We start from the raw sequence: 18,572 nt of genomic DNA, 5'->3' as shown, positions 1-18,572 counted from the left end.
GTACAGGGAGAGATAAGTTGCAGAGCTATTCGGGGAACAAGTCATTGCACTTGTGGAAGTTAAGGAGACCACAACGGGAATTGCTACACATGCTTGGGTTTGGGATTTTTGCAGACCCTGCTGTTGTCTTGGCTACTGACACTCGGTTGATATCTGCTTTGGTGGAGCGTTGGAGACCTGAAACCAACACTTTTTTCACGAGGCAGGGCGAGATGACTGTTACATTGGAGGATGTGGGGTTTATTTTAGGGGTGCCAGTTCAGGGGGATGCGCTGACTTGTGGGGTGATAGAGAACAAGGCGGCGTATTTTGCTAATAATTGGTTTGAGCCTTTGACCGAGGAGGAGGTGAAGGAGGCTTTGTATCGGAATAACATCAAGCTGGGGTGGTTGTTCGAGAGATATGGTGCACAGAAGCCTGAGAAGAACAATATGAGGGCCACGGTTGTACATACCAAGGCATATCTGCTATTCATTATGGGTTGTATCCTCTTCCCCAGCATCAACCGCTCTTTTGTTCATGTTCGGTATATGCACCCGTTGATTAATATGCGGGAGATTCCTTATTATGCTTGGGGTGCAGCTGTGTTAGCTCATATATACCGGGGTTTGGAGATTGCTGCAAGGAAGGGCAGCAAGAGCATTGCTTGTTGTGTCTGGGTGTTACAGGTTTGGTCTTACGAGAGATTTCCTCGTATTGGCGTGCCTTTACGATCTCCCGGTCAGGAGGATTATCCGGTTGCTGAGGGATGGGCCTATGCTAGTGATACTCATGTCGGGGTTTCGAAGAAGCGCAGGATGTCAGGCCCTCACCACAGCTTACCGTTCTATAGGGGTGAGTTTGATGGTGTTGCTGGTGATGAGGTGGTCTGGAGGCCGTATGCTAGGTTCGAGGATGTTATGGACAGCGAGATGATACAGGCACAGTTAGCTGGGTGCGGTCGAGTTCCCCTTGTATGTTACGACGTGGTCGAGTGGCAGCATCCGGACAGGGTGTCGAGACAGTTTGGTTCTAGTCCCCAGATTCCACGGGCACCGGTGAACATGGTTGGTTACAGGGGGGCTAAGGATGCCACGTTTGCAGGGGAGGATTGGCTGGTGCGGTGTTGTTGCCCAAATTCAAGATCGGAAGGAAGTACGGATCCGGATGAGAGTTCACCAATCTCCACGGTTCAGTACCCTCCATCCAATTGCATGCCTCGATCCAATTTTTGGCCCTATAAGCCTCCTCATCGGGTGAGTGCAAGTCCGTTTCCTCTTCCTCCACATGGGGCGGCTCGTCATTGTCCACAAGGGGCATCAACTCGGCACATGCATCTTCCATCTCACTAAAGTTTGGTGAGACCACATCTTCCTCGTCATTGTCCTCATACCACGAGTCGCTTGGTAGGGAGTCCGAGAATGTGTTGCTAACGTGGGAAACCGCATCACAACTATGATCGGAGTTGTTCTCACCACTATACTCGCTAGTCATGTTACCTATCACAATAAAACACAATTATATGACAATAATTGGCAATTATATGACAATAAAATATAACAAAAAAGAAAGCAATGTTAAACACTTAAAATTGAAATCCATTTAAAGATTACAACATTCGGTTACAAAATGGTACACCACTAATTATATTGCGATTCTTGAACATTTTTAAGATCTTCTAGTCTACTAGCACACTTCCTTTTATCATGGCCTTCCATTTGACAATAAGTGCACCTTCTTGGCGGCATCTCCTTTTTACCAATCGATTCTATTGGACTTTTGAAACGAACGTCCTTCTTCCTCCCTTTAGTTTGGGACATAATAGGGTCAAGAATTGTTTCTTCATGAGCACTTGCATTTGGAGCTTGCGAATTGCTTTCGTAAGATTTAATTCCATCAACGCTCATTTTTTCGAGAATTGGTATTTCTCGATTCATCACTCCAACGACATAATCATACCGTTCCTTGGATGCAATGCTACTTTGACAAAAACTCATGGTTAACATTGTCATGCTATTAAATCGATCGGTTGAGGTCATCTCATGACTTTGTCCAACATCCAAATTGTAAGGCAACACACCATCAACTCTATTGGCATGCATTGTCCACCTCCGGTTTATGTAATACGGGGGAATTTCCGAAACCCGTTTCTTAGTGAAGACCGCCAATAGGTGTCTACAAGGTAGCCCCGAATGTTTAAGCATTCTACACGTACACATTCCCAAAGAGCTTGCTTTCTCGAATGCCACAAAATAAACATTTCTTCTCGTAGGCTCGGACATGGGCCTATAACAACTATAGTACGTATAAACATCCCCCATTCTCTCCCCTTCTTCACTAGCTCGTCGGTCTTTTTCAACAAAGTATTTTGAAGACTCGACCAATTCATCTTGAAATCTTCTAAACATTTCCTTAGTGTAGATACAAGAAGCATGATACTCCAATGTGGTATGCAATTTCATAGGACGTTTTAGATTAATGGTGACATAATCTTCTTCCTTCTCCCTCATGAATTGCCTTGCCAATGCTTTTTGGGCATTTTCAATGAATTCCTTCAAACCCGTTGCCGAACTCACATACTTATCAAAGAAAGAATTCATCCCCTCACTCCTCGATGTACTATTTTGAAACGCCGAAAATTTGTTTCTAGTATATGCAGGAATCCACTTGTGCTTCAACTTATATAACCCCTTTAACCATTTATGATCTTGCAAGTGATACTTTTCCACAAACGACGCCATAGCTTCAAAAACACATTCGGTGAGAGATTTATAAATGCAATTGTTGAAGTCCGTCTTGAATTCCGGAAAAGCCGAATAATAATGAGCTAATTTCTCCGGGAATTTTTGACTAATGTGCCAAGAACACAATAAATGGGTAGTATTCGGGAGTACAACCGCAATAGCACTTGCCATGGCTTGATCTTGATCCGTGATTATAGTCAATGGAGGATTATTCCCCACACCTTCAAGCCAAGTACGAAGAATCCACTCAAAAGTCGACGCGTGTTCATCCCGCATCAATGCAAACCCGAAAATTACCGATTGATAATGATGACTGACTCCGGTAAATGGGACAAATGGCATTGCATACCTATTTGTCCGATAAGTGGTATCAAAAGCCATAACATCGCCAAAATTTTGGTAAGCCATTATACATCTTGGATCAATCCATACTAGACACTTCAAGCGATTCTCTTCATCGACCTCGGTCCTAATAAAATATTTAGAACCACTTTCTTCATTCAACCTATGCAACAAGTCCAACCCCGCTTGGGCGTCACTAATCTCAAACCTTTTCATCCTCTCGTCTCTTAACACATTCCAAACATGTTGAACATTGAAACCAACTTTGTCATTACCTCCATGAATGTTACCAATCACATTCATCACTTGACAATTACGAACCCCCGAACCATAAAGCGTTTTTATCAAACTACGGGTCGCGGTGTTGACATGTCTTTCTCGTTGTACCAAATTCATCTTACTAGGGGAAACAAGACCGTGGTTGTGTACCAATTCAAGGCTAGTTACCTCCCAGTGACGTTTTTTCTTTTGATAATTGACATACATCCTCACCTTGCACTCGCTTTTAGGAAGAACCTCTCTACGCCGTTTATTTTGACTACTCTCGGCGACGACACTTTTTCCATAAAGCCTACAAACATATAAACGACCATATATCTCGTTGTCTTTATTACGATGGCTAGCTTGAATTTTAATCGCAAATCCATTTCGTAAAGCATAAGCCCTAAAAAAATGACCGGCCTCATCCACACTTTGAAAAATTTGATTCAAATATGGAACTCCCCCCAATCAACATTTTCATACAAATTTGCATCCTCTACATTATCAATTTCATCCTCACCCTCAACATTATCACTATCATTTTCGACCTCATTTTCAACCTCATTTCCATCACTTTCATCTTCAACATCAACCAAATCGTCATCTAAATTAATAAATTGCTCATTTCTATCTACAAAATCATCATCTTCAACATATACAGGGTTTTAGGTTCTTCACTACTATTTAAACTATCAAGATGTAAACTACAATCAATAGCCTCTTTTTTTTCATTTTGACGTTTATGACGAAACATGCGAGCAAATAATTTATCCGCCATGAAAATGAGAAATTTAACACAAGAAATATACCTTGAATTGACAAAACAACTTGAAGTTCTTGATGAAAATCGCCTAAAATGTAAACTTGGAGAGAGTAGAATTTTTCTACAAAATTTTGGTGTTTTTGTGGTGAAATGAGGTGCTGTTGGGATGCTGGGGATAAGGGGACAGCACCCAACCGCGGAAATTTTCCGCGGTCCGTCCAGACCAACCGCTGAAACTTTCCGCGGTCCGGGTACCATCTCACCCGTTAATCCCCCATCCAACGGCCCTTAAAGTGTTTGTTAACAATCTAATAATAGCAAACAGTTGCTACAGATTGGTCCCCTAAGAAAAATATGAAGGGTGCAATAATAGGAAACAAGACGGACTGTATAGGAGACTCTCTGATCTAATTGCTTTTAGTTAATATCTGCTCAGCAACAGCATCTAACAAGTCAAATAATCAGCGAAACAACTTTCTTAATAATATTTCCCTTCTAACATACATAGAATTAGAAATGAAGATGGGTTAACATTTGGACCATGATGAGAAGGCACAGATTGTTCTGTTGCTTTGTCAAAGAACAAAAGTTATAAATAGAAATATTGAAGGTTGTGTTAGCAAGTTTCGGATTTCAAGTGAACTAAGACCAGCACTAGCACCTGACAAAAAAAAAGGACAAGCACGAGCAACACTAAATTTTGTATATAAATCCAGAACATCAATTCATTAAAAAATACTATGTCCGTCCCCCTCATTTCTTTCCATTTTTTTTCACATGCTTGACACGCATTTTAAGGCAATTATAAAGTATACTTCTGTAATTTATTTTTAAAATTTTCTTTTTTTGTATAAAAGTTTGAAAATTATATTTTTATTTAGAAGAAAAAAATATTAAAAAAAATTATGCAACTATATTTAATAAGAACATTAAAGTGCGTGTCGAGCCCTCGTCCTCCAACGTAAAGAATTGAGGGGAATTGAGGGGGACGGAGGATATACTCTAACTATAATTGATAAAAAGAGAAATTATCTAAATCTAATTACATATAGATGTTTCATATATGCCTAAAGATCCTTCCATACATTGAAATCAGAAGTAGAACTATTATAATCGATTCTATTGTCTTGGCACCCCAAGAAGAAAGTTGTCCGTACAGGATCAACATTTATCAGAGCATGGGCAGTTCCACTGGGGCTGACTACCACAGCAACCTCATCTGCATCAATCATTACTTCAGCATACCCCTTATCCATCGCATTGTTCTGTAACTGCAAATTTCACAATACTATAAAGTTAAAATTGAAGTAGCATTATTAGGGAAACAATATGAAAAACAAGAGGAATTTTGAGACATTCAAACTAGTCTTTGCATTTTTATCTCTGTTCACGGTCCAGACATCAAGCTTTGGACAATGTAAGAACATGTTTCGTTGAAGACATTATAATTCTTATCAAAAATGTACATGCAATTGTTTAATAAAACAACACTAGATAGAACAAAAGGGTGAACTCATGCGTTTTAAGCGAGGGTCGAGTTTAATTATAGTTTTAAGCATGACAACAGAACTTTTTAGCTTCCTTTTTATCATGCTCTTTGTTGGTAAGTTTACTTCTAATTATTAGGAGGGAAAGCTCTAACTTTCCTTAAGTTTCTTCCCCACTCAAAACCACCCCAAATTTGAACTTGTAGCTCTGTTACCTTATTGATGAAAGACAACCACCTGATAAAGAACAACATTGACAACTCTATAGAAGACCTTTGAAGTATTAACTATTAACTGATTATTTATACTTCCAGTACAATGATAATTTTGGCTTTTCATAAAATTAAAGAACATACCCTGAATTTTGTCTTGGCTCCCCAAATGAGAAACGTCTCATTACAAGTGTGGTGTCTATGATTTCCCCTCAAGCTACCGGGACGAATCTCGCCAACATGAAGTGATGCACAAATCTGGGCTCCCCCTAAAATATCACAAATTTATCGTTAGTAACATGACATGTAATAAAGACTTTAGAACAAAAAGAATACACAGTAGTTACAATAAAAAATGTATCTCATAAAAACTAGGGGATTGAAGGGGGAGGGGAGCACTAAAACCTCACCACATCAACCTGCCTTATGCCCCTACGTTCCCGTAGTTTCCTTCTGTAAACCAATTGGGACTTTGGCATTTAGGCTTCTTTGGAACATGGAAAAGTATTACGAACAGAAAAGTGTTACTAGTGGAAAAATATAACAAAATAGTAATACCGACACTTCCAATGAATCTTTTGAAACATGGAAAAGTATTATTAACGGAAAAGTGTTACTAGTGGGAAAATATAACAAAATAGTAATACCGACACTTCCAATGACTAGCTTCCACATTTTGCAAACCGACGTACTTGCACAACCTTCATTGACGTTAATAGATTATTCGTTCACTTTAAAAATGTTAAGATCTATCATTGATTACAAGTATACATTCTTGACAGTAGCTACATTATTATCCTTGGAGGATCATAATTTTTACATTTCAGTATGTTTGTCACAAGGACTAATAATTTTTTTGGACCTGGTTAATATAATATATGTATATATATTAGCTATAAAATTTAAAAGTGTACATATTTTACATATTACTAATCAAAACCAACAAAAGAGTCATGAGATTGATACAAATAACTCTTTAGGCTTTAAAAATTCCTAAAAAACAATCTGTGCTTCTTTTAAATCCGTAAATGTTTCATAAACACAAAGGATTGACAAAAAAATATTCTTTGAGAGAAAAGTGTATATATACGGACCAAAGTTTCCAAAAATAGAAGAAAACAATAGAAAATCCAGATTTCTTTTTTATGGAAAACATTATATACACATTAAAGAGAGCCTCACATTGCTGTTCTTTTTTTTAAAAAAGTTGATTGTAGAAATTTCAGTACTCGCACACTCATGCCTGGCTCTGAGTGTTAAACCCTTGGCCTCTTATTACCAAGAGTAAAGGGGCACCCGAGTCTAAGCAATTCCCTTCCCTTGTTAATGTAATACAAATATATCATATGCATGACATATATTGTGATGTCCCATTAATTCAAGAGAAAATGGGAATAAGATCTATCATCAATTCATAGATATCAAATAACATATCTGAGTACAACTTTCATTATAGACAGGAGACAAGGAATGATGTGGATGAGACAGATGAGATATTGCACAACATGGAGACTGACTGATAGAAATGTTGACTATTTTGTTCAGCTTAGAAAAATATATTGATAGAACAGTTATCTCATTTGAACCTTGAGGACAAGGTTCAAGTTTGGGCGGCAGGTAATGTTAGGAAACATAATAAATTAAACTAAATAAATTTAAAATATCAAATCATTTACAAATCTGAATAATTAGTGTGTGCATCAGTTATGGAGATTTGAAAGGGAGGATTTGGTGGGAATAATAATATTCTAGCTTTAATTTAGGGATTATGAGTTGAGGTTGGAGTTATACATAGAGAAGCTATTCATGTATTTGGGGCATGAAGAAATAAGATTGACTTAAGTGTGTTTATGGAGAGTGAGTGGTCTCTCGAATACCACCTGATTGTGTGTGCGTGTGTTTATCAATAAAGGAATTTGTTTCTTTTTATATACAAAGAGCAGGCCTGGACAGGTCCTAACAGCTATCTTCAGCCAACTACATTAAAATATTTTTAGACACTTTTATCAATAAAAGATTATAAAAGAAATACACAAATACCGAATACAATATTTCCTCAAAAAATGAAAACAGATGCTTTAGGATTCAACATGCAGGGCAACATTATAGTTTATTTTTTCTTTTGAATTATAGATGGAGAGACATCTCTTGTGATTTTTGCATCTGTTTTGATGAATGGTTTGTACTGGATTTACAGTTTTCAATTGCCTAGATACACTTCCATTTTTTTGCTTTAGGCATTAGACTAGAGTTGGGAAAATCTTTATACTATTAATTAGACAGTAGCTAATATGAGGGCTGTAACATTTAGTTGTATGTCTCATATGTACCTGCCGATTACATCAAAGTTGCATCCCAACTAACTAACACCGATGAAAGTAATTCTATATATGCGATAACTTAGATGATTGACTTCTATGGCATGAATTAATTACAACTTCTAAGATTTTTTTTTTGCAATTCATACCAAAAATCATATGCAACAATTATTTATAGACAACAAGTTGACATATAGTTAGGTATTTATACATTGTCAGTATAATATTCATTAAAGATAACTCAAAACTAAAATAGCTGTTAACAAATTAGTATTCTTCTTAAATTTCCGACCAGACACACTTGTCCTCTTACTCTATTGTCGCCTCGCTCACTTGACAACACATTTCTGCTGTCTACTCGAGGGTGCATACGTTCACCAGTCCATTCATTTATGATAACTAGTCCTACAATTACAAAACCCAAGCCTACATTCTGAAGCGATGCACCTAAACCCTAATATGTATAGTTTGATTTTGTACTATAATGATAAACTTTCAAAATTGGATTAACTATATAACTCCTCTCCTAGGTAGTCATATATCTTGACATGACAAAAAGTTTTAACATGAAATGACATGCAACACTAACAGTCGCAAACCATCCAAAAATACCAATAACTTACCATACAATTGGATACAGGCATTCATTTAGGGCTAAAAGTCATATTATTCAACAATCAAGAAAAACACACACAGAGGGGGAGAGGGGGAGAGAGAGAGGGCGAGGGGGAGGGGGGAGAGGGAGGGGAAGGGCGAGGGGGAGGGAGGGGGAGAGAGGGGGGATGGGAGAGAGAGGGAGGGAGGGAGAGAGAAAGGGGGATGGGAGAGAGAGGGAGGGAGGGAGAGAGAAAGGGCGATGGGAGAGAGGGGGAGGGAGGGAGGGAGGGAGAAAGGGGGATGGGAGAGAGAGGGAGGGAGAGAGAGAGAAAGGGGGATGGGAGAGAGAGGGAGGGAGAGAGAGAGAGGGAGAGGGGGAGAGGAGAGCGAGCGAGAGGGGGGATATGAGAGAGAGAGAGAGCGACAGAGAGAGAGAGACAGAGAGAGAGACACACACAGAGAGAGAGAGAGAGACAGACAGAGAGAGAGAGAGAGATTCACCTGGAATGCCAGATTTGAGAGCAACAGAAACAGGGTCCATAAGCCAGCCACGTGTATCTTTAGTAATATCAGAAAGTGTCGTAGAAGATGGAAACCTAATTAAATTAGCCTTATGATCATCATCAACACTACTACTCTTCTTCTCCGCCCATTTCAAATCCTGATTAGCAAACGACGACGTTTTAACAGAAGAAGATGAGCTAGCAGAGTGTTGGAGCCTAAGAGAAACCCACGTCAGCAAAAGAAAAATAAACAGAAGAAAGGGGAAAGCGTGGGGCTTTTTTAAGAACAGTTTGAGTGAAGTGACAACGTTTGAGGTTTGTGTTTGTGTCTGAAAGAATGAATTGGGGTCGATTGATATTGAGTGATTTCCGGCGCCGGTGGTGTAAGAACTCCGCCGTGGATTCATATTTAAGGATGGTTTGTGTTCACCGTCGGTGGTCGGAATATGTGTGTTGCTTGCTGGATAGTTGGGTAGTGATCATTGACAAACCAAACGCATGGGCCGTGTGGGTTTTGAGCCGCTTGTTTTTGTTGATAGACGGCCCAAATATAACACTCTTGTGCTGTTTAAGGGCTTATTTGATTTTCATTCTTTTTTCCAAGCGAAAGTGCTTAATAATTTATTTTTTTTGCTAAATAAAAGTGCTTAATAATTAATATATTCTACAGAAAAATTCATATCTGAAAATTTAAGTCATCACGGAGTCAAAGACCATTAGAATCGAGAAAAAAAAAATTCAAAAATCATTTCACCAGAGAGACAGCGCTGCACCAAGTCGGGTTAGGTGAAGTTTGGCTGGTAATAAAATTTCTAAAACAAAGTGTAAAGGAAGTTTAAACCTTTATAAGCCTGCTAGATTTCTTAATCTGGACTCCCATACATTGAAGGAAGATGGTTTGCTACGTATTTTAAGACTCTTTTAAAGTATGGTTTCGTAAATTATTTTTAATTTTATTTTTGAATAAAAATTTGTTATTTATAATTTAATACAAAAAAAATCAAAAATAAATTATGAAAATATATTATATATTTATCTTAAAATACGTGTTGAATATTGAAAAAAAAAATTATACAATTAGATTTACGTGGGCGATATACTTTCTTAATGCATCATCAAAGTAACAACTATAATCAAGTTCTGGAAAGAATTTATTTGTCCTATATCGACTATCTATTATACAACATACTTCTACATTAATCTGTCTCACTATGAACACGTCTGAAAATGTACAGCTTCCGACTTCCATGGACGCAGTTCTTACTGCTGAGTGATTCTCATGAGATACAAAAACTCTAGTTATGAACTATGCCGCTTCATCATGTCCAATAGTATGACAAGGCAGGCCGTGTACTATGAAAGATCAGTGCTCGGTAGAACTAGAAATGGCTTGAAGGTCATAAGCAGCCCAATAAATTCGACCGCATTTAAGATGAAGAAAACCATTTGAACACCTGCATAATGTATAATAGCGGGACTAGGTAAATATGTAAAGAGCAAATTTACTGGCTGGGCACAATGGATGCTTGTAGTTCTATCAACAGTGTACCTGGAAGAAAACTAGCATTCTGCCGCTTTTGTACCCAAGAGAAGCTGCGTGAAATCAGAGGTTAGCTTGGCACTATTATCTATAGAACTGGTAACTATGTTGACAAATTTCATAAATCTTGACTAACTCACAGGCAAACTACAAGTTAAAGGGATCAATTTGCTCGTCTTTATGGTCATAATATTGAACAATACTATGTTGTTAAATTAGCCATAAAAGGATGCAAGTTGTGGCAGTGATATCACAAGCTTACTAGGTAATGAGCCTTGTAAATATACCAGTGTATAAGCTTCTAGTTTTGGTGTTGTGAATTTTTCTACATTATCACAAAATCTAAAGTGTACATGTGTCAAAGCTTCACCAGTAAGACATCACCTTGTAATAACCGTTTCTATGTATCTTAATAGAAAACTTACATAGCCCCTCCACCAGCTGGGCCAAGTGCTTTGAAAAAGGACATGGCTGACATGGAAATCCCATTTGCAGCTCCTCGTTGTTCACTGGACTGAAGTTGAGATAGAGTTGTCAATAGCTTATTCTAACTATCAAATACCTAAAGATAAGGGGTAGAACAGGGTATACAATTACTTAATCCGTAACACCTACCACAGCCCTGTTTTGTAAAAGGAACAGTCCTGTCGATATTGCTACCTGGTTATAATTAAGAAACAGAATCAGAAACTTATTAGTTAAAGTTGATGCAATTGTTATTAGTTTCAAACCTAAATAGTTTACATAATAGAGAAGACTAGGAGATTCTAACTAGAAGAGGATTATTCCGTCCTGGAGACTGCCTACAATCAAAGTAGGTGTAAAATTGGTGCCAATTCAGAAAATGCTTTCTAGGTTATCTATTTTAACCAGTGAATACACAAGAAATTTAGGACCTGGACATAGCACAAAAAATACTAAGACAGGGAGTTGAATACATAAACTGGGATAAAGGTTCTTCACAGTAGCACTGATGCTTGCAGAATTGCACAAGTATCCAATGACAAGAAATTCGGTAACAACTTCCAATAATTCATCAAATAATGGAATTATTCATGATGTAGATAGTAAGATGGTGTTAGATTGTTATTCACTTACAGACAAGACATTTTTAATCACAGATGCACAATTAAGCACCATGAGAAGGGAGATCCCAGACAACATAGCTATAAACGGGTAACTTGACAGCAGTGGTATGGTCACAGCCTTCATATAAAAAAAAGAAGTAATTAAAATAAGACTATACGGATGAAATCATGTCAAAGTATAGTCAAAGAATATCAAGTTCTTAGAAACATACAGCTCCAATACGAGATACCATTATGGGTCCCATGCTTCTCTCTACTACAGGGTAAAGAAATAGCTGAAAGATTAATAGACCAAGTCCTGACACATCAAATAATGAGATTATTAATCAGAGTCCAAAATTATTTACATGTATTACCTAATATGGGGAATCTGCTCTGCAAAGACAAAAAATGAAAGAGATTCCAGCAAACAGAAATAATTCTATCATCTTAATATTTGTAATCCTACTTGCTACCATTTCTCGTCCCAAAATGTGTTTTCATATTAAGTTTCACTAATTAAGTAACGTATATTACTCAAATATGAGGAATCTACTTGGCAAAAAGAAAAAGAAAGAGAAAAACCAACAAACAGCAATAATTACAAAATCCAGATTTGTGTATTCCTAATTGCCACTGCCACCATGGCTCCTCCCATAATCTGTTTTCACTCAGAACTTTCACCAAGTGCTATTAATATATTGCTTGACAGTACTTTCCACTACAACTTTAAGTTAAAAATAGCGTTACACCCCATTTATAGCTTTCATTAAATGATGTAGCCAACTAAATGAGTCAATTTAACTTTGACAATTTAATATGGGCGGTGCTGAACTAATTTTAAATAACTAAGTAATAGCATGTATGGTTTTCTTCTAAATTTTCCTGGGCTAATCGGAAAAAGAAAAAAATAAATAAATCAGATTTAAGATAACATAAAATTGCAGGAACATGCAATAGTTTCACTAGAAAAATAGGTAAAAACTGTAAAAGTACCAACCACCATATTTGTAATTTTTGCATTAGTGCAATTTCTATTTGCTGAAAATTCAAACTGTGGTGACATTGCAATTAACTAACCATAAATACCATACATACTGGAGGAAAATTGACATTTAAGATGGTCTTGATATTCACCAGATCATGTAAGCCCTTTATAATGTATACTAATCCAGTATGTTCAAAATACTAGAAAATGCACTTAATTTCAGGGAGTCCACTATCTTCAAGAGGTAAATCTTACAGCTAAGAGCTTCAACTATATTACTTCAGTAGTGTAACACAGAACACGAATGTTGATATTGGCATATGATGACAAGAATACATAAATATTAGGACACTGATTTTGTAAAGATGCAAGAAAGCACATTTGAAGTACTAAGAGTCAAAGAGAGATTACTGTAAGATGGGAATCTTCTCATGTAGTTAAATTTACTTCCTAACATTATATCTTTATTCCACGCCTTGGAGATTAGGGTTTTTAATTTCCACCAGTATTTAATGAAAAAGGTGCAATAGTCTCATTGCAATTGAATAAATTAAGACCTTGCAGGACTCTATAGCCCTGCTTATATACCTGAAAATGCAAGAACTTCACCAACATCTGCAGACGTATAGCTCAATCCTCCATTCGCCCTCGGGCTGTTAGCCCACAATGAGAAAATCTGAAAAACATGGCATACCTTAATACAAATACATTTGTCTAATGAAAGGAATTGTTACATCTGAATACACCACATATTCACATAATATAAAACAATAACACAGAGATCAATGCAGTTCCAATGTTGGCTTATCTCCAAAGACGAGGCAACCTAGACTATCGTCACTATCATGAAGCAGTAAATCATATAGTTCCTCAAGCAGTAAAAATTATATGTGCGCACACACGTAGGGTCTTGAGTTGAAGGCAACGCTGAACCATTTTAAAAAAGAGTTTAATTAATGCAAACTCTCGCCTTTCACTTCCACCTTGGAAATTTAGCATCAATTACAAGATAGAGGCCCTTCCAAGTTCCAATTTAGTTTGGACTTTGGACAGTCAATTAAAATTGGACCGAAGCTTCAAGTCAACTACCACGAGTACAGTTATTCTACATTCCATACTGTGGACTTTAAATAATAAGCAAAACGCATATTTTTATATGCAAATTTATCTTTTAAATTAATATGAAGCGTATGGAAAATGGCAGTAACCTCACTATAGGCCATATCATGGAGCTGGAAAACACAATAAACAAGAATGGCAGACATCAGGGGCCAGTTTCTCAAAAGGCTTTGTTTAGCACTTGGAAGCGTCTCTTTGGAATGAATCACTCCATCTACAACAGACTCGCATATTACACCCTCCAACCCATCAGCTGCACCAACTTGTTCTGTTTTATTTTCATGATGAATGTGCAGTGTTTCCTGTAGCAACCGAGAATTAGCCAATAAGACAGATAATGTTATTCTCCATATATGATATTCTTAAATAGGAGATGATTCTCGATACTCTCCATGCAGTGACCAGTAAAAGGGAGTAAAAATTAGATTTAGAAATCATGTTCCTCAAAAAAATTGTATAATTCTCCCATTATAAATTTTTTCACCATCTTCAAGTATACCAAGCTTCTTCAATAATTGACATGACCAAGATTAGCTATAAAATTTAATGTTATCAACTGCCCATTAAGCCTCATTTCAATTTTTATAATTACATAGTATACTGTAGATACATGTTACCAGAACTCTTTCTTTCACATCTGGCACCAGTGTCGGGAACTCTCAACACTTAAATATGGGTATGGATACTCAACTTGTTATTTCAGGCCAAAAACATTTCACAACATTGTCAGAGTCCATTACTTAGCGATGTAGCCATGTTGGATACTTCCAGCTCGATTCCAGGTAACACAGATATACAAAGTAAACCACTTACCAGTGGAATGAGGGAATATAATGGAAATAAACGTAAAAAAATGTGGAAGGATAGTACTGTAACAAAACATAAAATTTAAGAACTGAAAATTATCAGATCAGGCTAACATACCGGTAGCCAACATGAGATGATGGATACAAACAACGCAAAGAGTGATATCATAAGGCAAGGTAGAAAGTACGGAAACCTATAAATAAAGTATTGATATGTTAAAATTTTTAATTTCAGTAAGGATTAGGGAAACATTAATGATCAATAGTAGTGGAGAAGGTACCTCCCAAAGAGAGAGTTTTCGGAAAATAAGTTGGGATACTTTTCTGCTGGCTACAAAACATACGAATCAAAACAAACTATTTGAGTAAAAAAAATTCACTTTTGATTAAATAAAATAATAAATCACAAAACTTATCTGTGGAGCTGTGAAACAGTCAATGGCATTTATTTGTTCAATAAGAAACTCTTTATAACAGGTAAAAAAGGATGAAATTGCTAAGAAGTATCTGTACCTGTGCAAAATAACCTCCAATAGCCGGTCCTATAACCAGCCCTACGCCCCACGATGTGCTTATCTAAGATGATCGCACCTAGTGAGGATTCAAGAAAAGAGCTACGATTTACAAATAAAGCACAGAGAAAGGAATAATCAACATACAACTGACATTCCCAAAGCTTGATGTTCTTTACGACAAACTTCCGAAGCATATGCCTGCTTGCATCAAAAGTAAAACATATTCACATATCATTAATTACATTGACAAAAGATTACTAAATCCATCATATGAAGTAAAGAATTAAGAACCATGTTTAGAATTAGCCTAAAGTAAATTGTTTTTATATTATATATATACAACTTGCAATAATTTCATTAAATAGAAAAATTAATCTGCAATTTAGTAACAAAAAAACTAAGTGTGATTACATCTTCAGTGTATTCACTTATTGAAGCTAAAAGATTACCAAATCCATCATATGAAGTAATGTTTCTACAACCATACTTCAGATTTAATATATCTCTCTCAACATATATGATTAGACAAATGGAAATGATTGGCATTTTATTACTAATTCTGATTCAGGTTTTAAAATAGCAAGACACTGGAAAGTTTTTTTTTTTTGGGGGGGGGGTACTCTATTTAGAATTTCAGATTTTAACAGAATGTGATAGATAAATAATAATCTATGGATTTAAAAAAGATTGTAGCTGATAGTATTTCTACGTAGACTTGAAAATATTCTGGTAGAGTGGTAGTGGTAGATTTGATGCAGAGTTGAATACACACCCCCGCAGACTACTTGAAACCACACGTAGAGTCAATGCAACAAAAAGATTATGCAATATTGTCAAATTTTAGTGACATTTATCATGCAGAAATTGAAGATTTGGAATGTAACAGTACAGTTAGCATTAAATGAACCCAGTACCAAGTCGGAATTTAAGCAAAATAAGAATGCTCTGCAGCAATTGCATTTGAAATATTAGAATGCCTGGTATTGTATGCAAGTGACATACCCTCATTGGGCCAAGTATTCCGCACAAACTTCCTAGGAGAAACCTCGTAGAAAGTGCCATCCAGAAGCTTGTACTGAGGCCAAAGAGAGTGTTGAAGATAACCCTATAGAAAATTGAGTCAGATATTATTCAAAGATACCTTAATACCTTATCTAGGTAACAATATCAATAAATATCTGACTAACACATGTGGGTCATGAAACTAACACTGAAACTGTGCCAAATATTATCACAGGTTTTCGACCATATCGATCAGCCAACATTCCCCAAAGAACTGACGTCAGAGCTCTCCCGAACATAAATGAGGAACCTATAAGGGTCAGAGATGCTAAAGCAATTAGTAAACCAAACATTAGATGAACAAGAATGTTCAAGTAATAATGAACTTGCCTATAAATCCAGCATAGTAACCTATGTCTTCCTCCCTTTCTGCAATATGCAAGTCCCTTATCTGCAGAACGTGGAATTTGAGACGGGCTATGTAGAAAATTAGAAAATAGAACATCTACAAACGTCCAATCACCAATGTATTGAAGAACAGAAATTAATTGAAATAATCTTAATATGATTTATGCTCTCTACTTCTATCAGAGCTGTGGCAGCTACTACATCGACAAAAGAGATGTGCATAAAGATTCGTGGATTTAGGCTGCCTAATTAAGCGAGAGAATGTACACCATCACAGATGAATTAATCTTTCTGGTTTGACAGTATGTTTATTGTTTACTACTGTCACTAAGGAGTTCTGATCTTCTTGTCTAGTGTCACTTTTGAAAAGTGTTGTGACCACGACCCTTCTTGGAAAGTCATGGGAGCTTAACTAAGCCACTTGACCATTTTGATAACTACAACTTCTTAATATGCATAGTCAGTAAACATCATAATTTATTGCTACGATTGCTTGACTGATTTATCGGCAAGGAGTTCAAGAATCACAAAGGGTGGTATTTAGGGATGTATTTTATCATCTTCAACCATAAGACATTGCATTTTAGGTTTTTAATTATAAGTTTAGAAGCCCCCATTTAAAATTTGCTTCTCTTTTTATTGATTGATCGCCATGGTGCATGTGCAAAGTTCAGAATAGCTTTTAGCGAACATACTCCAGAGTTAATAGATTTTTTTAAATTACAGAACAAATATGGATAAATAGTCCTTGATAAATTACAGAACTTGGAAATAAAGAGCCCTAAATAACCAAGGGAAACTGGACAAGAAAAGTTGAATGACAATAATTTTTGGTACAAAAGTGGCCAGGCTATAATGATGATCTACAATATTTTGGACAGGTAAATTTGAATTCAGATTATGTTATTTGTTACGAAAGAGGCCAAGCTATAATGATGAATAATAGGGTAAAACAGAATCTACAAATGATAAATTCCAGAAAATAGTTAACTGGGGAGATCAAGAAAATACTAGAATTCAACATTGAATTGTATACTTTGACTGGTGAAAATGAAAACATTTAAGCATGGTGTACACAATATCATGTCATGTATATGTTTATAGAGCTAGCAGTAGTTAAATCCATAATTACTGATTGTAAATAAGAGGAGGCAGGGAGAGATTACCATAAAATACAGGAAAGGAAAGAGGGATGAAATCGGTAATGCTGCGAATAAAACAGGAAACAACACATGAATCAAGCTAAACATGTGCAGTAAATGTTTCTGCGTCTGTGTGTATATAAATGCGTACGACAAAGAAATGAGAGAGAGAGAGAGAGAGACCTGCGCAGAGAGTAATAACCCAGAGGAAGAATAGATGGTTGAGAGGAATACGAGGGTTTGAAGACTTTTGTTTATTGATCTTACAACCTGGGCAATTCTCATAGTAGTAGTTGTGTTCATTTTCTTCATCTTCGCTGCTGCTGCTGTTACTGTACGTTATCGTTTTCAACAAGGCTTGTGTGTTGTCTCCCATTCTAAGTCTCTCCTTAACAACAATGTCCAAATACAAATCTCTCTTGTCCTGTCCAGCTCCCTCTCTCTCTCTCTCTCACTCTAAATAGAACTGGTATAAATAATATATTCAAGTTCAGGAGTACTTTATATATATATATATATATATACATTAAAAAAGCAGGGTTCAAATAACGGGTTAGTTGTAGTCTTGAACATTAAAAATGTTGAACTTAAATGGACCTAATTGCAATTAAAAATGTTTAATTGACCTCCGCTTATAATACCAACCGGTCGTGGTTTTTAGCGTAAATAAAAGTACCTACCTCCTTTTTCACCCAAATTCTAGTATCTTCGTGCGGGCTTCACACGCTTACAGTGATGGCGTTCCAACTGTTCGATAATGTCTGCAAATTTGAAATTAT

The 18,572-nt window shown here is 36.6% G+C and overlaps 3 protein-coding genes across 3 annotated transcripts; all 3 read right to left on the bottom strand.

Moving 5' to 3' along the window:
• Positions 1 to 1,619: 1,619 nt before the first annotated feature.
• Positions 1,620 to 4,347, bottom strand: LOC141691819 (protein FAR1-RELATED SEQUENCE 5-like). Its single transcript, XM_074496572.1, has 3 exons — positions 4,035 to 4,347; positions 3,810 to 3,957; positions 1,620 to 3,729 (listed from the first exon to the last, which is right to left on the bottom strand). The coding sequence occupies exons 1-3, from the start codon at positions 4,345 to 4,347 to the stop codon at positions 1,620 to 1,622; spliced, it is 2,571 nt and encodes an 856-aa protein (XP_074352673.1).
• A 751-nt stretch (positions 4,348 to 5,098) lies between these two features.
• Positions 5,099 to 9,733, bottom strand: LOC141693798 (uncharacterized). Its single transcript, XM_074498963.1, has 3 exons — positions 9,205 to 9,733; positions 5,933 to 6,057; positions 5,099 to 5,360 (listed from the first exon to the last, which is right to left on the bottom strand). Exons 1-3 carry the CDS (start codon positions 9,611 to 9,613, stop codon positions 5,157 to 5,159), a joined length of 738 nt encoding a protein of 245 aa, XP_074355064.1. The 5' UTR covers positions 9,614 to 9,733; the 3' UTR covers positions 5,099 to 5,156.
• Positions 9,734 to 10,256: 523 nt separating this feature from the next.
• LOC141692413 (protein ZINC INDUCED FACILITATOR-LIKE 1-like) lies at positions 10,257 to 18,368 on the bottom strand. Its single transcript, XM_074497241.1, has 17 exons — positions 17,977 to 18,368; positions 17,818 to 17,858; positions 16,634 to 16,694; positions 16,451 to 16,553; positions 16,244 to 16,346; positions 15,386 to 15,439; positions 15,240 to 15,302; positions 15,008 to 15,057; positions 14,845 to 14,920; positions 14,010 to 14,222; positions 13,390 to 13,477; positions 12,047 to 12,132; positions 11,845 to 11,952; positions 11,362 to 11,406; positions 11,172 to 11,260; positions 10,756 to 10,799; positions 10,257 to 10,660 (listed from the first exon to the last, which is right to left on the bottom strand). Exons 1-17 carry the CDS (start codon positions 18,167 to 18,169, stop codon positions 10,560 to 10,562), a joined length of 1,518 nt encoding a protein of 505 aa, XP_074353342.1. The 5' UTR covers positions 18,170 to 18,368; the 3' UTR covers positions 10,257 to 10,559.
• Between the last annotated feature and the right edge of the window lie 204 nt (positions 18,369 to 18,572).

Source organism: Apium graveolens, chromosome 10 (genome assembly GCF_009905375.1).
Source record: "Apium graveolens cultivar Ventura chromosome 10, ASM990537v1, whole genome shotgun sequence".
Taxonomy (NCBI): Eukaryota; Viridiplantae; Streptophyta; class Magnoliopsida; order Apiales; family Apiaceae; genus Apium; species Apium graveolens.
This window is presented reverse-complemented; position numbering and strand designations above follow the sequence as displayed.